We start from the raw sequence: 21,267 nt of genomic DNA on the forward strand, positions 1-21,267 counted from the left end.
ATATAATATATATTCTTCGACCCACCCCAATAGAGACTATAGGTGTGAAGTGAATTGAAATACATCGGAACAGAAAATAAATTCTTTATTTAATATCAATAATATCCAATTACATCAGATTAACATAAACATTGTTCCAAATAAAAATATTCTTTTTACTAAGTATATACTCATAAATTCAAATATATTTATTTTATTTTTAAATTAACACTGAAAGGAGGTTTTTATAGGTAAAACTTATTATTTTAAACCTGAACTGAGATCTTAGGTACAAAACATCACATTATTAAATTGCTATTTTATTTTAATAACATTGTGCGAATATTGCCACCAAAAATTTTGTTTGAAGAACTTACACCTACTCTTAAGAATGACTTCTTATTGACATTTTGCGAAAGTCCATAAAAAAGTAAGAAACACCCGTGTACATAATAGCAGCCATATTTAAAAAGTAACACATTAATTAAATATACATTTGACGGTTTGAATTCATCAAAGTGGCGCCAAAATTGAAAATTTTAGTTTTTAAGTTATTGTGGTCGTTTTTGGCCTGGCTATATGTTCTTAGGCAAAATTTTTGGTAGGTGTTTTTGTTATTTATGTATGTATGCGAACTTGATTGAAATGCCTAGTAATATACACCAGTGTTTCTTTACATTTTCAAATATTGCAAGGACATAATATTCAGAGCTTATAATAATTATTATTCATTATATAATAGTTTTTATTGAATTTTGGCAGTTATTATTATAGTCTAAAGTACTAGATGGCACTCTAACCCTTTATTATTGCTATTCGAATGATCAACGATTTTTTTTGACCTTATGTGCATTTTTCATAGAGACTTCACGACAAATAAACATATTTTTAAATATCTTTTTTGGCAGCCATTTTAATTTTACTTTTTAATATTTTAACGTCTAGGTGTAAGTCACTCCGTGTAAAATGTCTTCTAAAAACTTTTTTATAACTATATATACTACTATTTATTTACACAATACTCTGTTTAAACTTGAGGTAATATTTTATTAAACTTTTGTACTGTTATATTATTAATTCTCCTTTTCCTCTACTTTTATGGCTAAAATATTTATTATTTAATAATAATAATATCATACTGTATTGAATTTTTTCTCATAATAATAATATTTGTCTACGTTTTTTACGTATTTTCTTTATTTTTATAGTATCGTAACTATGTACTTATACATGTAGTAACTATTTTTAACTATTTTTTTTATTTATTAACAATGTTTTCGTTATTGGCACGTCACTGACTTAATAGTTCGAAGTTTGATGAAGCAGTTACTTATTTATTTTTTAATGGCAGGTTTTTATACTATTTTTGAATGGCAACCGCATCAAAATATACTTATCTATTGCGTTAAAATAATTATATCAATGGATATAACTCAAACGCACGTTTCTTATTTCTATAATAAACAATACTGTAACATCACATGCCAAAAAATGGCGCCAAAATTATACTCACTAAGCAATTTTTCATGCGGTTTTAAATTTTGTAGACATACTTTTTTAATAAGTAACTGCTTCATATAACGACAAAACTAATTATATAGACTAGTTTTTCAATAGCGTTTTGCCAACTAGACGCGACCGGTCGAAAAAAACCGACTCGGCCCCATGAAAAAAAAAAGTTTTTCAACATGTAACTTTAACGCCGAAGAGGCATCTTACCTAAGTACCTACATAACTAAAAAAAATTCACAAATTCTTACGTATGGCAGTATTCTTTTTTCATAAAAAAAAAATAATCTTTAGAGCTGCCATTTTGAAAATCTGTTAAAATATAATACTATAAAAAATAACTTTCCGCCTTGATTATGGCGGTAAAATAAAAAAAACTTAAGCACGTTATATGTCGCTAAACTAAAAAAAAATACAAAATAAGCTACGAAAAAATAACGGTTACAAAAATAATAACTCTTGAATCACATGTTACGTATCCCCCTTTGGTACACCCGTTCAAAATATTTAAAAAATAATTGTTTGCGTCGGTCGGTGTACCAAAAAATACCTAATGATATTAACGATCCACAGACTATCATTGCATTTTTCTAACTCAGGCAAAGGCATTCCCTTTTCCTTCCATAAAATATTATTTATCATTCCTTGCGTTTTAGGGTAACTAAATATAAAATGGCACTTTAAAACTAGATAAAAATTACTCATTAGTCGATAGGGAAATAACGTTATTCCCTGTAAAAAAACTGAATGTACAATAAGCATGTCTTCTGTCTCTTTCACACACGTGGGATAAGACAAATGTGTCAGAGAGACAAAAAAAGTCCGTGTTAAAACCTCCATGTCGATTTGAGCATAGCAACTTTTCAGTCAACTTATTTCGTATTATCGAAACATTTTATATCTGTCCGCGTCATTCTCAAAATTTGCCGTTTTGATTTATTTAAGAAAACTTAGATTAGAACATTTTTTTATTACTGCATATTTGTATAAAATGAAAAACGTGTGATTATTACTTGGCGAAAGAAACAAAAAACTTATTTAGTCAAATGATACCTTTTTGTTTTAATCTAAGTTTCCAAAAACATTGATTTTTAATTTGAACAGCCGAACTAACATTACATTCAAAATGGCGTCTTGAAAATGACATCTCGTTTCCCGCCTAAAAGTCCCTTCTACTTTTGAATTCACTAAGCCCTCTCGACCTTACAGCCTATTTCGCGCTGGCTTTCTCTAAAAAATCCATTTTTAACCTCAACTCGATTAGAAAAAGCTGTTTTTGGAGTGAGAAAATCTCTTCTTTCTGCCTTAATTCCATGTTTAGTATTTTCATTTTGGCTTCATGTTCCCATATAGCGTGTTGTCGCTTCGCTGAGAAGTATAGTCTTTCTTCTTCTGTTGCTGATGAGCAATCGTGTTTAATTTGCTCGTCGTTTTGCTGACTTTTGTCGTGGCCATTTTGTCGCTTATCCTCATCTAAGTGGCTTAAATTTAGGGGTACGTTCGAAAGTTCGTTTAGTTTCTGGAAGAAGTTCTGCTGCAGTCGCGCTTGTTCGATCGCTTGTAGGGGATTGGAGAGCATGGGGACGGGGATGATGGGGTTCATTGTGGGGATGGGTTTGAGGGGGGGAGTGGGGGACGATTGGGGGATTATTTGTACGTGGGGCTCGAGTACGTTCGGCATCGCGTCGTCGCTGTCGTTCGTGCTGGACAGTCGGCCGTTTGACATCTGGAAACAGAAACAGTTTAGTTTAGCAAAAGATGGAGACATATGGAGGGACCTAGAGGAGGCCTATGTCATGAGACGACCTGACTGTTAAGGATGCGGATTTAAGTAAATAAATATTAATATAAAACTTTAGATAGCTATTGTACTTACTAACAATTAATCGTAAGAAAATCTAATACTAACTACTTTGTAACTTTTGAAGTCAGTGAATAAAGGCTATTTTCATTCATTCATTCATTCATTCATTCAAAAACAGTTTCTCCACGCATGCGTGCAAAGAGAATGCTGAATTTTCATTCGACCGATTCGATTCGATTTTTTTCGACGCTCTGGCCCTTAAATTAGTGATGATGAAAAACAGTTTCATCTTTGCAGAAGCTAATTGCGTAGAATAGAATAGAACAGAAATAGTTTATTATATAAGGGCGCCACACAAAAAAAAAGACAACAACATCATATCAAATTTCCACTAAAACAGTTAAAAAGCAAGACGGATGTTTGTCGACATGATCATAAGGTGGTGGTGGGCGTCCTAAGATAAAAGGGCCTCAATCAGCACAAGTCGCGGCGTGAACCACGACGCTGATATTATGTGGACCCTGTTGACGAAGTATCCTAGGTCAAAGATAAATTATGAAATACTCGTTACTAAATAAAGACAAGAAAGGAAAACATGAAACAGTAGGACTAGGACCCTGTGCTGGGAGGTTTTCTGGCCACGTCTTTCCCTCAGCGTTACAGATTCCGATATGGTAGTAGTTTTACAGCTAGTTACATAATATGTAATATAATTTTTTGACGTTCAAAAAGCGTTTAACTTTATAAGCCAATTTTGAAAAATAAATATTTTTGAATTTTGAATTTGAGACAGATCTAAAACTGACAAAAACTTTTCCTTTTTTTCATTTAACTTATTTATGGATTTTAAACAAGAAACACGTAATAAGTCCGATATTTTATCACGTTTTTATATGACGTCACAATGTGCTTTTTCATACAAATTCCGTAAGAATTTCGTGTTGTGACGTTTAGTAAAAACTAACTTATTTGACTAGCTGTTTTAGATTAATTATGTATGTTCTTTTAGAATTGTGCTGGGAGATTTTCTGGCCACGTCTTTCCCTCAGCGATATTAGTTTTAAAGCCAGTTACGTAATATGTAATTTAATTTTTGACGCTCAAAAAGCGTCTATGTAAGGCAATTTTGAAGAATATATATTTTTTATTTTTGTGTTTAAAATTGACGTGTGTTCCGTAAATTTTATGCCAGTCGATTACCCGTCCCTTTCCTTTTCGGCAGATAAGAAAGTGACAGGTATAAAAAAAATAATAATTAAAAGGTGTGTACAGGAATTAGCATCATTGTCTTAAAAATATATTTTTAGTATGAACTTACATTGACCGGACCACAGTCGTCGTCTTTGCCACTATGTGCGCCTTCTGCACTGGTGGCTGCCTCACCATCCTCATCTGAAATAATTGGATAGTTTCCCAGGTCAAAGATAAATTGTGAAATTCTGATTACTAAATAAAGACAGATCTAAAGGTGACAAAAGACGTTTACTTTTTTATTTAACTTAACTTATGATTTTTTATAAAGACAATAATGTAATGTAATTTAATGTTGTGTATTCCATAATCTAAAGAAAGAGAGAAAGAAAGAAAGAAAGGAAGAAAGAAAGAAACATTTATTACTTCCGGGCACCACAGACAGACAGGCAGGTAATCTCTGCTTACCCTGGTGGGAAATAGGCGTGAGTTTATGTGTATGTTATGGTTATGTGTACAGATTTGACTAGTTGGAAACTAGTTCTCACCTTTGACGTCCAGAGGGTGCAAACTCTGCCAGAGCATCCCGTCGAGCAGCCCCGGCGTGTCTGAAGGCGGTTGCTGATGCTAAAACAACATAGCATACAGGGTGTTAGTGACATCATAACAAAAACTTTGAGGGATGATTCAGAACAGAAAATAATTTAAAAATAATTCAATTAATTCATTAATAAAATAATTTAAGAACAGAAATTCCACTTGATATCAAATCAGAATCATGGTCTGAACCATCCCGCTCAATACGATTTCACTAACATCCTATATTGCCTAACGTATAAACCTTTAATGGTATCACCAGTTTAAAAAAATTATATTCATAATCCCCCTAGCATTATCCCGTTTTTCACAGGGTCCGCTTATCTAACCTGAAGATTTGTCAGGTCCGGTTTTTTACAGAAGCGACTGCCTGTCTGACCTTCCAACCCGCGAAGGGAAAACCAGCCCAATACAGGTTAGGTCACATACCCCCGAAAATGCATTTCTCGGGAATGTGGGATGTTTTTCCTTCAGCGCTGAGCACGTGATAATCATTTATGATCCAAACACGAATTCGAAAATATATTCGACAATCATTGGTAGGTCTTTGCTGGATTCGAACCTGCGACCTCAAAGTGAGAGGCAAGCCAGTGGCGGCCCCAGGCACCCCTCAGCCCCTTAAAATAAAAAATGTTGTTTACGGCCACCCGGTATAAGCCATCTATCCCGATAAAGTTAGCTTGCGGCCAGGGTGAACCAGTCTTTTAAGTTGGTTGGTTCCAGCGAACGCCTCCCCCGCAACTGGGCACCCTCAGGCCTGTTGTCTTAAACGTTGTACCGGGTGAGAGCCTTCAGCGCTCCCCATTTGTCCGGCCAAGTGGTTAATGCCATCTGCGGCAAATCTACAATAAGTCACGTCAAAAAAAAAAGAACGCCCCCTGTGTGCGGCGGCACACGTCGCACCGCCCTAGGGCCACTATGTTAACTGGCGTGCCACAGCTTAAAAATAATATATTATTTTAAAGACACTACTTTTGTTTTGGTACTGACGAAGCCTGTGGTGGATTTACATTCTGTTTTTTATTATTATTATTATTTCTGAATAAATTATGATTTTTTTTATTAAAAATAAAATAAAGAATTATGATATTTGAATTTGGAAACTAAAATAAAGAGATCTTCGTCTAACAGTGTGCCCACCTGTTCGTGCGCACGCATCTTGCACTTCTTCTTGTAGTTCTCGTACCACATCTTGACCTGCGCCGGAGTGCGCGGCCGCTCGCCGCCGCACCGTTTGTTCACCTCCTCGCATATCGTCGACCACACCAACTGGGGTAGGCAAAAATAAATCCAAGTTAATCATAGAATAAAAAGAGAACAAATATGAAAGATGACCCGACGAAAGTGAGATGATCCGTGCTTCGGAAGGCACGTTAAGCCGTTGGTTCCGGTTACTACTTACTGATGTAAATCAGTCATAGTCACTAATACTGAGGGCGATGATTCAGACCATGATTCTGATAATAAAATGGAATTTTCCGTCCCAAAATTAATGATTTTTTTTTTAGTATTTTTAAATTATTTACAATTCTATATTTTTCGTTACGGTACCACTAACACCCTATCTACTTGTACTCGTATGGATACCTGTATGTACTACTTGAACGGGGTGTTAGTGACATTGTAACGAATACCGATAGGGATGATTCAGACCATGATTCTGAGTTGATATCAAGTGGAATTTTCAGTCGGTAAATTCATGAAAATATTTTTGTGGTTTTTTAAATTATTTTCAGTTTCACACTTTTGCGACGGAAAATTCCACTTGATATCAACTCAGAATCATGGTCTGAATCATCATTCAAAGTTTTCGTTACGATGTCACTAACACCCTGTATACTATATTGCTCTGCTTACCCCTTCGGTGATACAAACGTGATGTTATAACCACAGAAATACCAATTCAACAAACGTAAAAAAGCCGGCCTTATTGCTTAGGAAGCAATTTCTTCCAGGCAACCTTCAACTACCGGTCAAAAATTCAAATTAAAAAATATCTTTATTTAGTAAGTAACTTAGTTACACTTTGAATCGTCATTTTTTACATAACGAACGTGTCATCCGCCTAAAACTAGTGCAGCTTCTCACAACCTGTATAGCTGGAGAAAAGAAGCTGCAAGAAAAATCTCGGCACAGGGCCCTAGACGTTCTTTTTTTAACAAAAAAAGACGTAAAATATTATTATACTAATAGCAAATTTGAAACAATATTCGTAATAACTTCAGACACATTTTGCTATTTCTAGATTAATTATAGTTCTATACTGGAGCGAACATAAAGACGCGGCCAGCTTATTAATTTATATATTTTATTGCACTTAACTAGTTACATCACAAACATGAAATGGACGTTTACAAGGGTGGACTTATCTCTAAAAGAGATCTCTTCCAGCCAACCCAGAGGTAGTATAAGAATATCTGCGAGAGAATAAAAAGAGCTGCAATATATGCAATAATTATATCTACGTATAAAACCGTTTAAAAATAATAATAATAAATATATAAAAAAACAGACTATGGGAACAGAAATATATGCCTAAGCCTTTATAAATATATACACATATAGAGTATACTAAACCTACATACAAACCTATTATACAGGGTGTTAGTGACATCGTAACGAAAACTTTGAGGGGTGGTTCAGGCCATGATTCTGAGTTGATATCAAGTAGAAATTTCCGTCGCAAAAGTATGGATTGGAAAATAATTAAAAAGAAAAGAAAAATTTTCATGAATTTTTTGACACGAAATTCCACTTGATATCAACTCAGAATCATGGTCTGAACCATCCCCCTCAGTATTCGTTACGGTGTCACTAACACCCATACCTACTTATATGGCTACCGTATGTACTTGTACGGGGTGTAAGTGTCATCGTAACGAATACTGAGAGGGATGATTCATCTGATTATTCTGAGTTAATATCAAGTGGAATTTTCCATCGCAAAAGTATAGAATTGAAAATATTTTAAAAAATCTAAAAAAAAAACATGAATTTTGCGACGGAAAATTCCACTTGATTTTAACTCAGAATCATGGTCTGAATCAACCCCCTCAGTATTCGTTACGATGTCACTAACACCCAGTATATACCTTATATTACCTTCCAGGGTATGTCGTAAAAACCGACAGATAGATCGTGTTGAAGAGATAGAAATTATTTTAAACTTACATAATTGTACAGTTGACTTTGGGCGTCCATTGAAGTGTAATGAATACTGTTAAATGTGTCAAAAATGTATCGTAACTTCGTTTGTGGTCTAAACGAAAGCCGTGGACGGTTTTATAGTTTATTTTGTAAGGAGTGACTGACACACGCTACGTCCCTCAAAAACAAAAATGGCGCTGTGAAAAAAGTTAAAATACTAATTTCTTTAATTTCTATGTTTTTTTTTGCTATTTGACATTTGTTAACATTGCGCATTTACTTTTACATGCGCAAATAAGTTACGCATTTACCTCTGTAAAAACATCAGAAATGCAATAAATATATATACATAGTACAGCGCTTAGGGACAGCCACTACTCAAGAGAAACAAATTATAGTAAATAGTCGTTTTAATTTGAGAATGAGAATGTGAAATTGAGGAGCTCGGTGGCGCAGCGGTAAACGCGCTCGGCCTGCGATTGTTGAAGTTAAGCCAGTTTCGCAAAGGCCGGTCATAGGATGGGTGACCACAAAAAAAAAAGTTTTCATCTCGAGCTCCTCCGTGCTTCGGAAGGCACGTTAAGCCGTTGGTCCCGGCTGCATTAGCAGTCGTTAATAACCACCAATCGGTACTAGGCCCGCGTGGTGGTTTAAGGCCCGATCTCCCTATCCATCCATAGGGAAGGCCCGTGCCCCAGCAGTGGGGACGTTATTGGGCTGGTGATGATGATGAATTTGGGAACAGCTCGTGCGGTCTTACCGTCCGTACACATCTGAAGCCCTGCAGCATGACCACACAGCAAGATACCGTATAACATTGGGCTGTGGAATTCAAATTCGCTATCGCTTATGGCCTAAGGCAATCCCTAACACGAGTTATAGTCAACGCTAAATCATCAGTTTGTAACATAAACAAGTGTTGAATTTCAGTTTGATTCTCAGCTTGATCATATTATAGTACACGTAACATACGACTATATCCCAATTGGGGTAGTCAGAGGTACAAAGAGAAAAAGTGCAGTCATCACTGACTGCACCCAGCGAATTATTTGTAAACAGTGGTGAAATTATGAACCATTAGTTGTCATAATTATAAAATTTATGTTTATGTAGGTGTTTTCGGTCTGTTACAGAAACGACATGTAACCAGGATGTCATTTTACTCTGTAAGTAATTGATTGAATAAATAAAAAAATTGTTTAAAATTGATTGAACTTTTGCACATAATCATACATCCATCACAAGATGAACTAAGTACTAACACCTGGAAAGTAGCTCAAAAACAATGACTTTATAATCTTAACTATCTGCTTAAATCGTTTAAATACACTAAAATCGATGAGGTTCATAAAATACCTGATAACAGTTAAAATTCACTGATATAATAACCGATTACTTATTATTAAACGTTTAAAAACGACCTTCGTATTAACAATAATCTTTTTATCGACTAGTTACTTTTTCAAACATGATTATCTGTATAGATGAGGGCTGACGACAGTACATAGGTATTTATTGACGGATACGGATAAACCTAAGATACAAACATCGTGCGATGTTATGTTGTAAACCGTTATAACTACAAAAGTGATCCCTAGTTTAGTTATGACATTGCACAGTGATCCCTAGTATAGTTACGAAATTGCATAGTGATCCCTAGTTTAGTTACAAAATTGCATAGTGATCCCTAGTTTAGTTACAAAATTGCATAGTGATCCCTAGTTTAGTTAGGACATTAATTTGTGATCCCCATTTGGGTTATTTTGTGAATCCTAAAATATTGAGTGATGAAAAGAGGAGGAAAAATGGCCTCCATGGTCCAGTTGTTGAACGTTGGGCTCGCGAACCAGAGGTCTCGGGTTCGAATACAAAATCATTTTGCGATCTCTTGTTTGTATTTAGGGTTATTGTTGAACCGCCCCTGACACGGCCCGGCCCCTGTGTGTTATGAGGTGGATTATCAAAGGTAGTGGTGGTTCCGTGCTTAGGAAGGCACGTTAAGCCGTTGGTCCCGGCTACTACATTCTGATGTATGTAGTGACATGAGTCATGCCTAAAGCCTTTGGCAGCTCAATAATAACCCTGACGCCAGGGTTGATGAGGTTGATAATCTACCTCTCGATAGAAGAAGTGTGGTGTACCTGCTTGCTGCGGTTGGTGGCGGTGTTGGAGCGACCCTGGCGCAGCACGTCGCGGTGGCGCGCTATCAGTTCCAGCACGGTCCGTTTCTCCAGTTCTGTGAAGTTCTTGGAGCGCTCCTTGTGGCCGCGGCGCGCGCGGATCGCTGTTGACGCGCTTCTCGTTGACATTTCAGTCTGGAATTCAAAAATGAACTGGTGAACTATCATTCCCATCTGCCCCCTTTGGGCTTGCCACCGGGGTGGTGGTTGGAGAGCCAACCAAAGGGGTGCCGGTGGCAAGCCCAAAGGGGAGCCAAACCTAGGTAGAGACCTAGGCGCCGTTTACCACCCCGGTGGTCGATGGCACTTAATTAGTTTTATCTGCCCCCTTTACAGTTATAGTACGGGGGTTCATTCTCATGTCGTACTGGACATTAAATAAAAAAAACGTTCAAAATGATAATATTTTCAAAAAAATATATGTAAATTTACAATAATGGACTAGTTTAATACTTACATAAAAAATAAAATAATCGATTGGTTTTCATAACAATGTACCTAACACTAGTTAACGAAAATCTAACCAAGATTTTTTTTTAAGTTTTAAAAAGTATTTTTCAATTATCTACTAAGATCACAGTTTCATCTCCCTAGCATTATCCCGTTTTTCACTGAAGATTTGACACAAAGATTTGACGGGAATTTCCACTTGATATCAACTTCTCTTCTTCTGTCGTGTGGGTTGTGGGGTGGATTACCAACCCCATCAACCCTGGTGTCAGGGTTGTTATAATTGTTTACTTACCTAACATTCGCATACAATGATATTGTTTATGAATAAATTATGAAATGAATGAATGACCCGCCATAGGCCCCTGACAAGAGTCATGTAACGACTACGTACTTACTCGTACATCAGTAAATAGTAAACAGGACCAACGGTTTAACGTGCCTTCCGAAGCACGGATCATCTTACTTTTGGACAGAATCAGAATCATTTATTCAACGTAATTATCATGGATAAACTTGTTGAAGGTCAATATGAGATTTTTGAATTTACGTCATTTCGCAAGGTGTGATGGCTGAGGAGAAGAAATGACAAGAAACTGCAACAGCAACACTTCTTTTAAATCAATGAGGGTACATTACAAGTTATTTAATAACTAGAGGAACACATTTAATACCTAACATTTTTTATCGTTTAGGTAATTATTAATCTTAGGTATATCATTAGTCAATTTTAGGCAGAAATTTAAAAAGCCATTCCAAAATATTATATTGGCAGATAACCCGACAGATTTAAGCTGACAGCACACGTGAAACGGATTGCAAATGGGCGAGACGCCCACTTTATTCGCCCGGCTTATTAAAATTAACAATTGTCAATCATCCGTTGTTATAGCAATATCAAATATCATAACATTACATAAGCTTACGACTATATTCCAATCGCGGTAGCCAGAGGTACAAACATCGCAAGATTTTTTCGAATTTTTTCGTATTTTTCAATAATTTTTTTTATAAATTTTAATAGTTTTTTCATTTATTTATTTACTAAGATCACAAACACATTATCATGACAGGTAAAATCCCAAGTCGATAATGCTTGAAAAATGTCATGTCATTCATATGAAACAATGTCAAATCCTTAAATTATTGTAAACTAATATTACGAATTAAATCAAATTAGATATAATATTAGATACAATTTTCTTTTATTACAACTATCAAAGACTTTTACATAAATAGGATAATGTGGTTTCTGCTAATCTCGTGTACGACCAATCAAACAAATCAATCTCCCTATTATTGGATATGTCCTTAGAAAAGGTTCAGTACGATCTACTATGAACCGGCGTGCGTGTATGAAACGATTGATGAATGTGGAGGAAGCAAGAGAAGTGTGTCAGGATCGAAGCAAATGGAATTCCATAGTTTTTGCTTACCCCGGTGGGAAATAGGCGTGAGTTTATGTATGTACGTATTTATTTCGTCTTTCGAACGTCTTTCCCTCAGCGTTACAGATTCCGATGTGGTACCTAGTAGTTTTTACACCTAGTAACATTATATGTAATTTAGTTTTTGACGTTCAAAAAGCGCTAACTTTGTAAGCCAATTTTGAAAAATAAATATTTTGAATTTTATTTTAATTTTTATTATTTTTGTAATATTTCGTTTTCATTTATAGTCCTATTTTTCTTCATTTTATATTAATTGTTCATTTTGTATATTAGTTTATTATATATTGTTTTTTACGTCATAAAACCGGACCTGTCAAATCTTCAGATTAGGTAAGCGGACCCTGTGAAAACGGGATAATGCTAGGTGGATAAATTTATTTTAAGCGCAGTTTTCACTAACACAGTCGGTTCGACCATTATAGACGGCGATACGGCTCACCACCCATCACGTTGGTCTAACAGAAAGCTCGGCGATAGGGAGGGTACTTAGTTCATTTTATGTATTTATTTATAAAGGCACTACAGCATTAGAGTGTAACTCAATGCGCTGTATGACGTAAAAAACTAATCATCATCATCATCTCCCTGGTATTATCCGTTTTTCACAGGAGCCGTATACCCAACCTGGACATGACATGTCCGGCTTTTTACAGAAGCGACTAACTGTCTGAGCTTCCAACCCGCGAAGGGAAAACCAGCCCAACACAGGTTAGGTCACATACCTCCGAAACGCATTTCTCGAGTATGTGGGTTTCCTCACGACGTTTTCCTTCACCGCTGAGCACGTGATCCAAACATGAATTTGAAAACGATTCGACAATCATTCGTTTAGGAATGTGCTGGATTCCAACCTGCGACGTTAAAGAGAGAGGCAAGCGTTGTACCAATTGGCCTACCACGACTCCGCTAAGATAAATTAACAACTCAAATATCTACCTTAATTACGTTCGGAACACTTTGAGCAATTTGCGAATACATTCCACTTAGATTTTGGGATCGTAACACGACATAACAAGGCAAAAATCTATTACATAAGACATAATAGCGATCCAAATAATATAATTGAGTTGATAAATAAACGAACAGTTGCTAATTTAACCCTTTATAGACATAATTAGTATAAAAAAAACCTAATGAAACCTGAAACCAAACGAACGGTTTATGTTACGTAATTACTGCGTAAACATGATAGGTAGTTATAATAATTAAAACACCGCCCCTGTGGTCGAGTGGTTGTGCGTTGGGCACACGATCCGAATGTCCCGGGTTTGAATGCCGCAAATCACAAAATCACCTTTAAATAATAATAACAATAAAAATCCAATGAATAATCTTCTTTCACCCTAAGGTTGCCCAGCAGAAATTGCTGTTTAGCAACAAGGCCGCCTATTGTGCTTATGTTTTATTTGGTATGGTTATATCCTTTGTATATGTTGTTGTGCAATAAAGTATTATTGATTGATTGATTGAATAAAATGATATACCTTATAAATGTATTGCCAGTAACAATTTATATTTGCTATAAGAACTAGGTAATCTAAATATATAAAAGGAGAAACTGACTGACTGACATACCAGCGCACAGCCTAAACGGCTGAACGTAGACACTTGAAATTTGGAAGGGATGTAGCTTAGGTACCGTAGAGGTGCACTAAGAAACGAATTTCCGGTATTCCCACGGGAACGGGAATTAGCGGAAAAATCCTTTTGTATGAAAAATCTAAAACGCTTAAGATAGACGCTTGAAATTTGGCATGCAGGTACCTTAGTTAACTTAAAGCTTAGTTGCAACAGGATATTGCAAAATTCTCACGGGAACGGGAGTTGGCGGGAAAAAACATTTTTATGAAAAAATCGAAACCGCGTAAGATAGATGTTTTCAATCTAGCATGCATGAATACCTTAGTAAATACATAAAAAGTTTAGTTATGGCTATATTTTGAAAAATGGGAGTTAGCGGGAAAAAATATGTATGAAAAAGTCTAAACTGCATAAGTTAAATGCTTGAAATTTGACATGCACTCCCACACACACAAAGATCTCTCTTTTATAACACACCACGCGGACGAAGTCGCGGGCAAAAGCTAGTTATGAATATTTCGAATACGGGCAAAAGGAAATGGCTTAGCATGTGCTGTGATGGAGGCATGCCATGGCGCCATCCAGCGCTGGTTTTCAGTCATTTCCTATTCCTGGGATATACTTTTGTAATCCCTAGTTTGGTTTGGTTGTTTAGAGCCGTGGTAGCCCAGTTGGAAGAACGCTAGACTCTCACTGCCAGGTCGCAGGTTCGAATCCAGCACAGGCCTAAACCAATGATTGTCAAATTTGTTTTCGATCATAAATGAATCAAAGATCAATTTGAAAAAGAAATGCAGCCAGGGTCCTTACTAGAGAATGCAATCCCGATCTCGTGAGATGCCGTCTAATATTTCGGGATCCATCCCGAAGCACAATATGACGAGATCCCATTCGTGATTGACGGGATTCGGCGAATCTATTTGAGTTATACTTTTTGTTTTAATTATGCTGATTTTCAAAGGAAATTTAATTATTTAGTTTATTAATATTGAAGGATAAAGGTTTTTGTAAAATCATTATCACAAACAAAGCTGTTTTCATCGTTTTCAGACATCCTAATTTTACACTTTTTTTATGAACAAGACATTTCCAATCCCGCGGGATCTCGAATTTGCGATCTTGAGTCGGGATTGCATTCTCCAGTCCTTTACTATTAAAGAGTTTTTGCAATGGGAACATTCTCTCTCTGGGAACATTCCTGAGAACAGCACATCATTCTTCTTATCGTGTGGGTTGTGAGGTGGAATACCAGCCTCATCAATCCTGGTGTCAGGGTTATGATTGAGCCACCAAAGGCCCCTGACATGGCTCATGTAACGATTACTCACTTACATCAGTAAATAGTAACCGGGACCAACGCACACACACACACACACACACACACACACATAATTATTACTAGTCGATATAAATGTGCAAGTTGACAAGATATGACTAAATACCTAAATAATATAAACCTAAAAAAATATTGCGACCGAAGCTTAAACTGTACCATAGAATAAGTAATAATACTACGTATAGAACGGCAACTCTCCGCTCCCCACCAGCGGCTGAGCTAGGTTTACCTCACCCCCTCGTACATGATAGAAGATGCGTATGTCTGTTATCCATGAAATTAGAAGGTCTCCTATTCTTATCGTGTGGGTTGTGAGGTGGATTACCAACCCCATCAACCCTGGTGTCAGGGTTATTATTGAGCCGCCAAAGGCCCCTGACATAGCTCATGTAACGACTACAAAAAATGTGAAAGTGTGTGTAAATGTGATTTAATAAAAAATGCGCTCATCTGATTTTCACTATAACACGACGCTTAGGTTCAAGACTAGTATTTTTACATAAATTCAACTAACACTTAACCGAACTGACCGGTTTACTCGTGTTCTCAAGGACTCATTTCTAGTTAGACTTTAATAAAATGCCTGTACGGTCACGAGCATTAACATGTATACACTTTGGTACCATGTCACATTAACTTTCTTGACAAATTGAACTGTAAGTCTAACTAAATGTCAAATATGTTAGTGCGATAGAGTCCTAAAGTGGGTACATTATATTGCTCATGACTGTACGTATTAGATACTTGTTTATAGGTAATAAGATAGTTCTAGGCATAATAATAGCCCTCAGCGCTCCCCATTTGTCCGGCCAAGTACTTAATGCCGTCTGCGGCAAATCTACAATAAGTCACGTAAAAAAAACTGACGCGAGTGGGATGGCGCCCAGGGTAGTCTATTTCAAAGCCACACTAGGACTCCTGTCCTCCGCCTCTGAATAGTACTGACAGTTACTGCTTTTTTTTTGTTTTGGTTTTCCCCGAAGGGTAAGGCAAAGGAAACTAAGCCCATACAGCCATGTCTTACGTATGTTTTTTCTTGATGATTGATGAAATGGTGAAAGATGATGATGATGAAACCTAAGCCCCCACCCTCGGAGTAGACTCCTACTCCGAACCCCAAACGAATTAACTCAAAAGACCGCATAAACTTTTGAGTTATGAAGCGGCTTCCTGGCACGAAGCGAAAATAGGCAGATACACTTTGTTCATTGAATACTCCGATATAATAACACTTGCGAATGTCTTCCGACTAACTGAATGCGATCATTAACCACAAAACACCACTTCGTATTAATTATTTAGATTATTCAATGAAGAAAGCAACTGTCCCGTTCCCGTTTCCCGCCAAAAAGCGTGACAGTTACTGCTGCCCGTTCCGTCCTGCATTGGCGTACCGATGGTTCTCCGAATACCTGGGCAAGGGTTCTACGAGACTAAAGAGTTCCAACCAAGGAGTTATTCCATTTGCGGTAAATCTACAATAAGCCACGTAAAAAAAATGTGGTAAATGTCCTAACTGCTTCAATGACCATTCATTTCTTAAGATTTACTCTATTTATTTATTTATTTATTTACATTTCACGACTCTATATATCAAAATCTCATTGATCCGTGTGCCGCAGAAATCTCTTTGTAATCCCTAGTTTGGTTAGGACACCTGATTGTCCAGAAGATGATCCGTGCTTCGGAAGGCACGTTAAGCCGTTGGTCCCGGCTCAATAATAACCCAGACACCAGGGTTGATGAGGTTGGTCATCCAACCTCTCAACCCACACGATAAGAAAAGAAGATTTCCTTATCCGCCGAAATCGAAATGCCTCCTTCTTTATAAAGTCGGTTAAAAATAATAACTGACCATACTAAACGTCGTTTATTTTAAACTTATTATATCGAATATGTTAATACCGAGGGCGGACTAACCAGTTTCAGATTATTATTGACTGAGAACTTTGACATTTTGTGACGAAAAAAAGAACAGACACTCGCCAAATGCGCATGTTTAGGCGAAACAAATCTCCGTGAAGCTCACTGGAGTGAGCTTTGAGCTCGCGATCCGGAGGTCCCGGGTTCGAATCCCGGTGGGGACATATCCACCCCACATACGCTCTACGGGTCTAATATAATAATGTGTTTACAGCACTGTTGAGGCTTCCACGTTACTGGAGTGCGTCTGGGATGTTTGCTGATGCGCTTACTGATGGCTTCCATGCTATCGTTCGCAAGCGAGTCAGCTCTCTGATGACGAGAGTGCGTGGAAGCACCAACAGTCTTCCAAGAACTTTAGCAGAGAGAAGTGAAGTGAAGTGAAGGTGAGATAAACCTAGCTCAGCCGCTGGTGTGGAGCGGAGAGTTGCCGTTCTATACGTAGTCATCATCATCACCAGCCCATTAACGTCCCCACTGCTGGGGCACGGGCCTTCCCTATGGATGAATAGGGAGATCGGACCTTAAACCATCACGCGGGCCCAGTGCGGATTGGTGGTTATTAACGACTGCTAATGCAGCCGGGACCAACGGCTTAACGTGCCTTCCGAAGCACGGAGGAGCTCGAGATAAAAACTTTTTTTTTGTGGTCACCAATCCTATGACCGGCCTTTGCGAAAGTTGCTTAACTTCAACAATCGCTGACCGAGCGCGTTTACCGCTGCGCCACCGAGCTCCTCCTATACGTAGTATATTATTCCTTATTCTATGACTGATATTAGGCAGCTAAATTACTCAATTGTGTACCAATATTTTATGTTTTTTTTTTAAAGAACGTCTAGGGCCCTGTGCCGAGGTTTTTCTTGCAGCTTTTCCCCGGCTATACAGGTTGTGAGAAGCTGCAATAGTTTTAGGCGGATGAGACGTTCGTTATGTAAAAATTGACGATTCAAAGTGTAACTATGTTACCTACTGAATAAAGATATTTTGAATTTGAATATGTCATTGGTTAAGGCCCACCTGCCCGTTCTGGGTTTCGAACCTGCGACCTCATAGCTACAGTCGAGCGTTCTTCCAACTGGGCTACTGCAAACCAAGGATATTTTTATTACCAAATTCAATACCTAAGCGCCAGTCCCATTGCGCCATTTTGGTTTTATTAATTTGGAAAACCAGTTAGGCATATGTGTTTCTAATGTTAACTTTAAATTGACTGGTTTTCAACTAGGTACCAGTATATTTAAGTAGAACATAATATTTTCAAGAAATATATACAATTCTAGATGCTTCTAGATTAATATTGATTCTCTGCTGGATTTAACAACCTGGACCTGAAGTCAGGTCCAGTGGTTAAGCGTTGGGCTCAAGATGCTTAGGTCCCAGGGTCGATTCCCCAAAACATGTCACAAAAATCACTTTGCGATCTCTAGTTTATTTAGGACTTTGCAGATTGATCACCTGATTGTTCGAAAGTTAGATGATCCGTGCTGCAGAAGGCACATTAAGCTGTTAGTCCCGGTTATTACTTACTGATGTAAGTACGTAATCATTATAATATAAATAATCTACGTAAATATATAAAAGGAGATACTGACTGACTGACATATCAACGCACAGCCTAAACGGCTAAACATAGGCACTTGAAATTTGGAAGGGACGTAGCTTAGGTACCGTAGAGGTGCACTAAGAAACGAATTCCCGAAATTCCCACGGGAACGGGAATTAGTGGGAAAAATCCTTCCACGCGGACGAAGTCGCGGGCAAAAGCTAGTTGAGTAATAAAGTAAAACTATGTAATAATGTCGGTGAATAAAGGCTACTTCTAATTTATTTTATTTATTTATTTTATTAGAATGTAAGATGACTATGTTGTCTTCTAATTAGTGATGTCTCTGCCCACTCTATTAAATGTTACAGGCGTGATTTTGTGTGTCTATGAAAATGAAAATTAATCATTGATAGTTTAGTTAATTAAATACTTAACTAAATTGGCTGTGTATATATGGTAGAGACTATTATTTTAAAGCATATTATTATTTTATTTAGCAGTTGGGGCTTAGGTATGATATTAAACTGTACAGATTATATACCTATCTAAAAAGAAAAAAAAATATATTTAAAAAAAAATAGTAGTTCATCAGTTCATCTCCCTAGAATTATCCCATTTTCACACAGTCCGCTTACCTAACCTGAAGATTTGAGGTTTTTTACAGAACCAACTGCCTGTCTAACCTTCCAATCCCTAGGGGAAAACCGGGCCAATTACAGACTAGGTGACATACATTGTCCTGATTTAAGTAAGTAATGTTTTAAAGTTTTTAAACACAGTAAATAATTTAAAAAAAAAAGAATTGTCATACACTTTTTTTATACAAACATCTGTAGTCTCTACACTATATTACTCGAGTTTACTTTAACATAGAGCTGTAAAATATTATAGTTTCTATGTAATAACTTTTAAAAACTACTTTATTTAAACTAGGCAATTGTTCCAGTATTATTAGAAATAAGATTTTATCATCACTCTTTTAAATATATATAAATATAAATTTCAAATTCAAATAGTTTCATTCAAATATAATATATTTAAATATCTCTAAATTTGCACTAGGAAAAATAGGAATTGATTTTAAAGTTACTGATAATGCCTAAGGATATAGTTTAATAAGTATTTTGTAGAGATTATGTAGAGACTAGAGTTAAACATACCTTCAGCTTGTTTTAAAAAAATAGTACTTCCCACCAAAACAGCATCTTCAACTTTCAGCCACTGAATTTAAAAAAAAACTGAACTAGTTATTTTTTCAACTATCAACTGTACACTATAAAAAACCAGATTAAAACTTCACAAATAGATAATAAACCACACACTGCAGTTATTTTATCGTAAAGTTTACACCGAATCAAAGAGTTTGAATGTAAATTCGTACAGTAACAGATAACAAAACAATTATGTATGATAAAAGACCGATTATTTAGCTGTTTTTCAGCATTCAATGCCGACACAACATAAGCGTCAACGGACTAAATCGTAATAAAATTATACACGGCGAGCGTCAAATTACGCCTCTCTAGCTTTAGTTAAAAGGTTAACAGCCAATTGACTACAGTTTTTTTTAATCAGTTAAAAATAAGGACATCGGAATGGAATTTTGAGTTGATATTAAGTGCTTACCGTTGCTAGCGAGCCGCATTCCACCTTTCAAAATATGCGTGGGATCTTATTTTCATCATGTTCACGTAATACCACTTACGAATAACTTATATTTTGGTATCAAAATGCAAGGAGGCAAAAAATTAGATGACCACTGGTTACATTACAACTGTCAAACTGAAGTTCACGGCTAAGGATGTCACTGCGCTATTAGATAATATTTAAATAATATAAGTAAAGTAGCTGATTGTTAGAGGCTATTTATTATTATTAAATTATTAAATCTTTTGCAGTAAGATCAGTGTTTTTTCTTTATTAATATTTGCGACAAATATTAGCAGGTAGGTACTACCTACTTATTACAATATTACCAATGTAATGATTATAATTGTATTTAATGTTATTGTAAAAAACTTCCCTTCACGCTGTACTGCTTTGGAGATTAGGTAGTGAAAGGGCATTGAACATTTCACTATGGAGGCTGGCATAGCCTGGTGGCGCCACCTAGCGGATTTTTCAAAACTGCGGCGCACGATGAAACCTGTGCATATCGATAGGGGGAACTTTTCTGCACAAAAAAGCTTTAATGAACCTATGCTCTAAAGCGTCACGTTTTCAAGATATTTAGCTTGAAAGTTCCGAAAAGTGTTGTATGAACAAATCGATTTTACTTTTATATGCAATTGGAATATAGTGACTAAGTGATTATGCATGGAATATTAGTGTTTAATATACCACATATTTATTTTATTGAAAAATAAATAAATAGAAAATAGATAAAATAAATATCTATAACTTACTTTTATGTGTAACTTAAAAGAAATCCAGAAACGAGTCGTGAGATGTACAGCTCATGACTTATTCTCGTGGTAATCACGCTCAAAGTTATTTGCTATGATTGTCTAACAATTTCACACTTTTTGAGTTTTTATGTTTATTCAATGAAAGGCAGCTTAAATGTCTAA

The 21,267-nt window shown here is 36.4% G+C and overlaps 1 protein-coding gene across 2 annotated transcripts; it reads right to left on the reverse strand.

The window, feature by feature from the left end:
• Positions 1–67: 67 nt before the first annotated feature.
• Positions 68–20,484, reverse strand: LOC126378483 (uncharacterized). Of its 2 annotated transcripts, none has more exons than XM_050026884.1 (6): positions 20,324–20,484; positions 10,369–10,542; positions 6,221–6,349; positions 5,032–5,110; positions 4,611–4,684; positions 68–3,214 (listed from the first exon to the last, which is right to left on the reverse strand). In XM_050026884.1, the coding sequence occupies exons 2-6, from the start codon at positions 10,534–10,536 to the stop codon at positions 2,699–2,701; spliced, it is 966 nt and encodes a 321-aa protein (XP_049882841.1). In that variant the 5' UTR covers positions 10,537–10,542; positions 20,324–20,484; the 3' UTR covers positions 68–2,698. The 2 variants fall into 2 exon arrangements, with proteins under 2 accessions (XP_049882841.1, XP_049882842.1); XM_050026885.1 differs by lacking the exon at positions 20,324–20,484 and adding an exon at positions 19,858–19,970.
• Positions 20,485–21,267: the final 783 nt, after the last annotated feature.

The sequence above is a fragment of the Pectinophora gossypiella genome, chromosome 26 (genome assembly GCF_024362695.1).
Source record: "Pectinophora gossypiella chromosome 26, ilPecGoss1.1, whole genome shotgun sequence".
NCBI classification, from domain to species: Eukaryota; Metazoa; Arthropoda; class Insecta; order Lepidoptera; family Gelechiidae; genus Pectinophora; species Pectinophora gossypiella.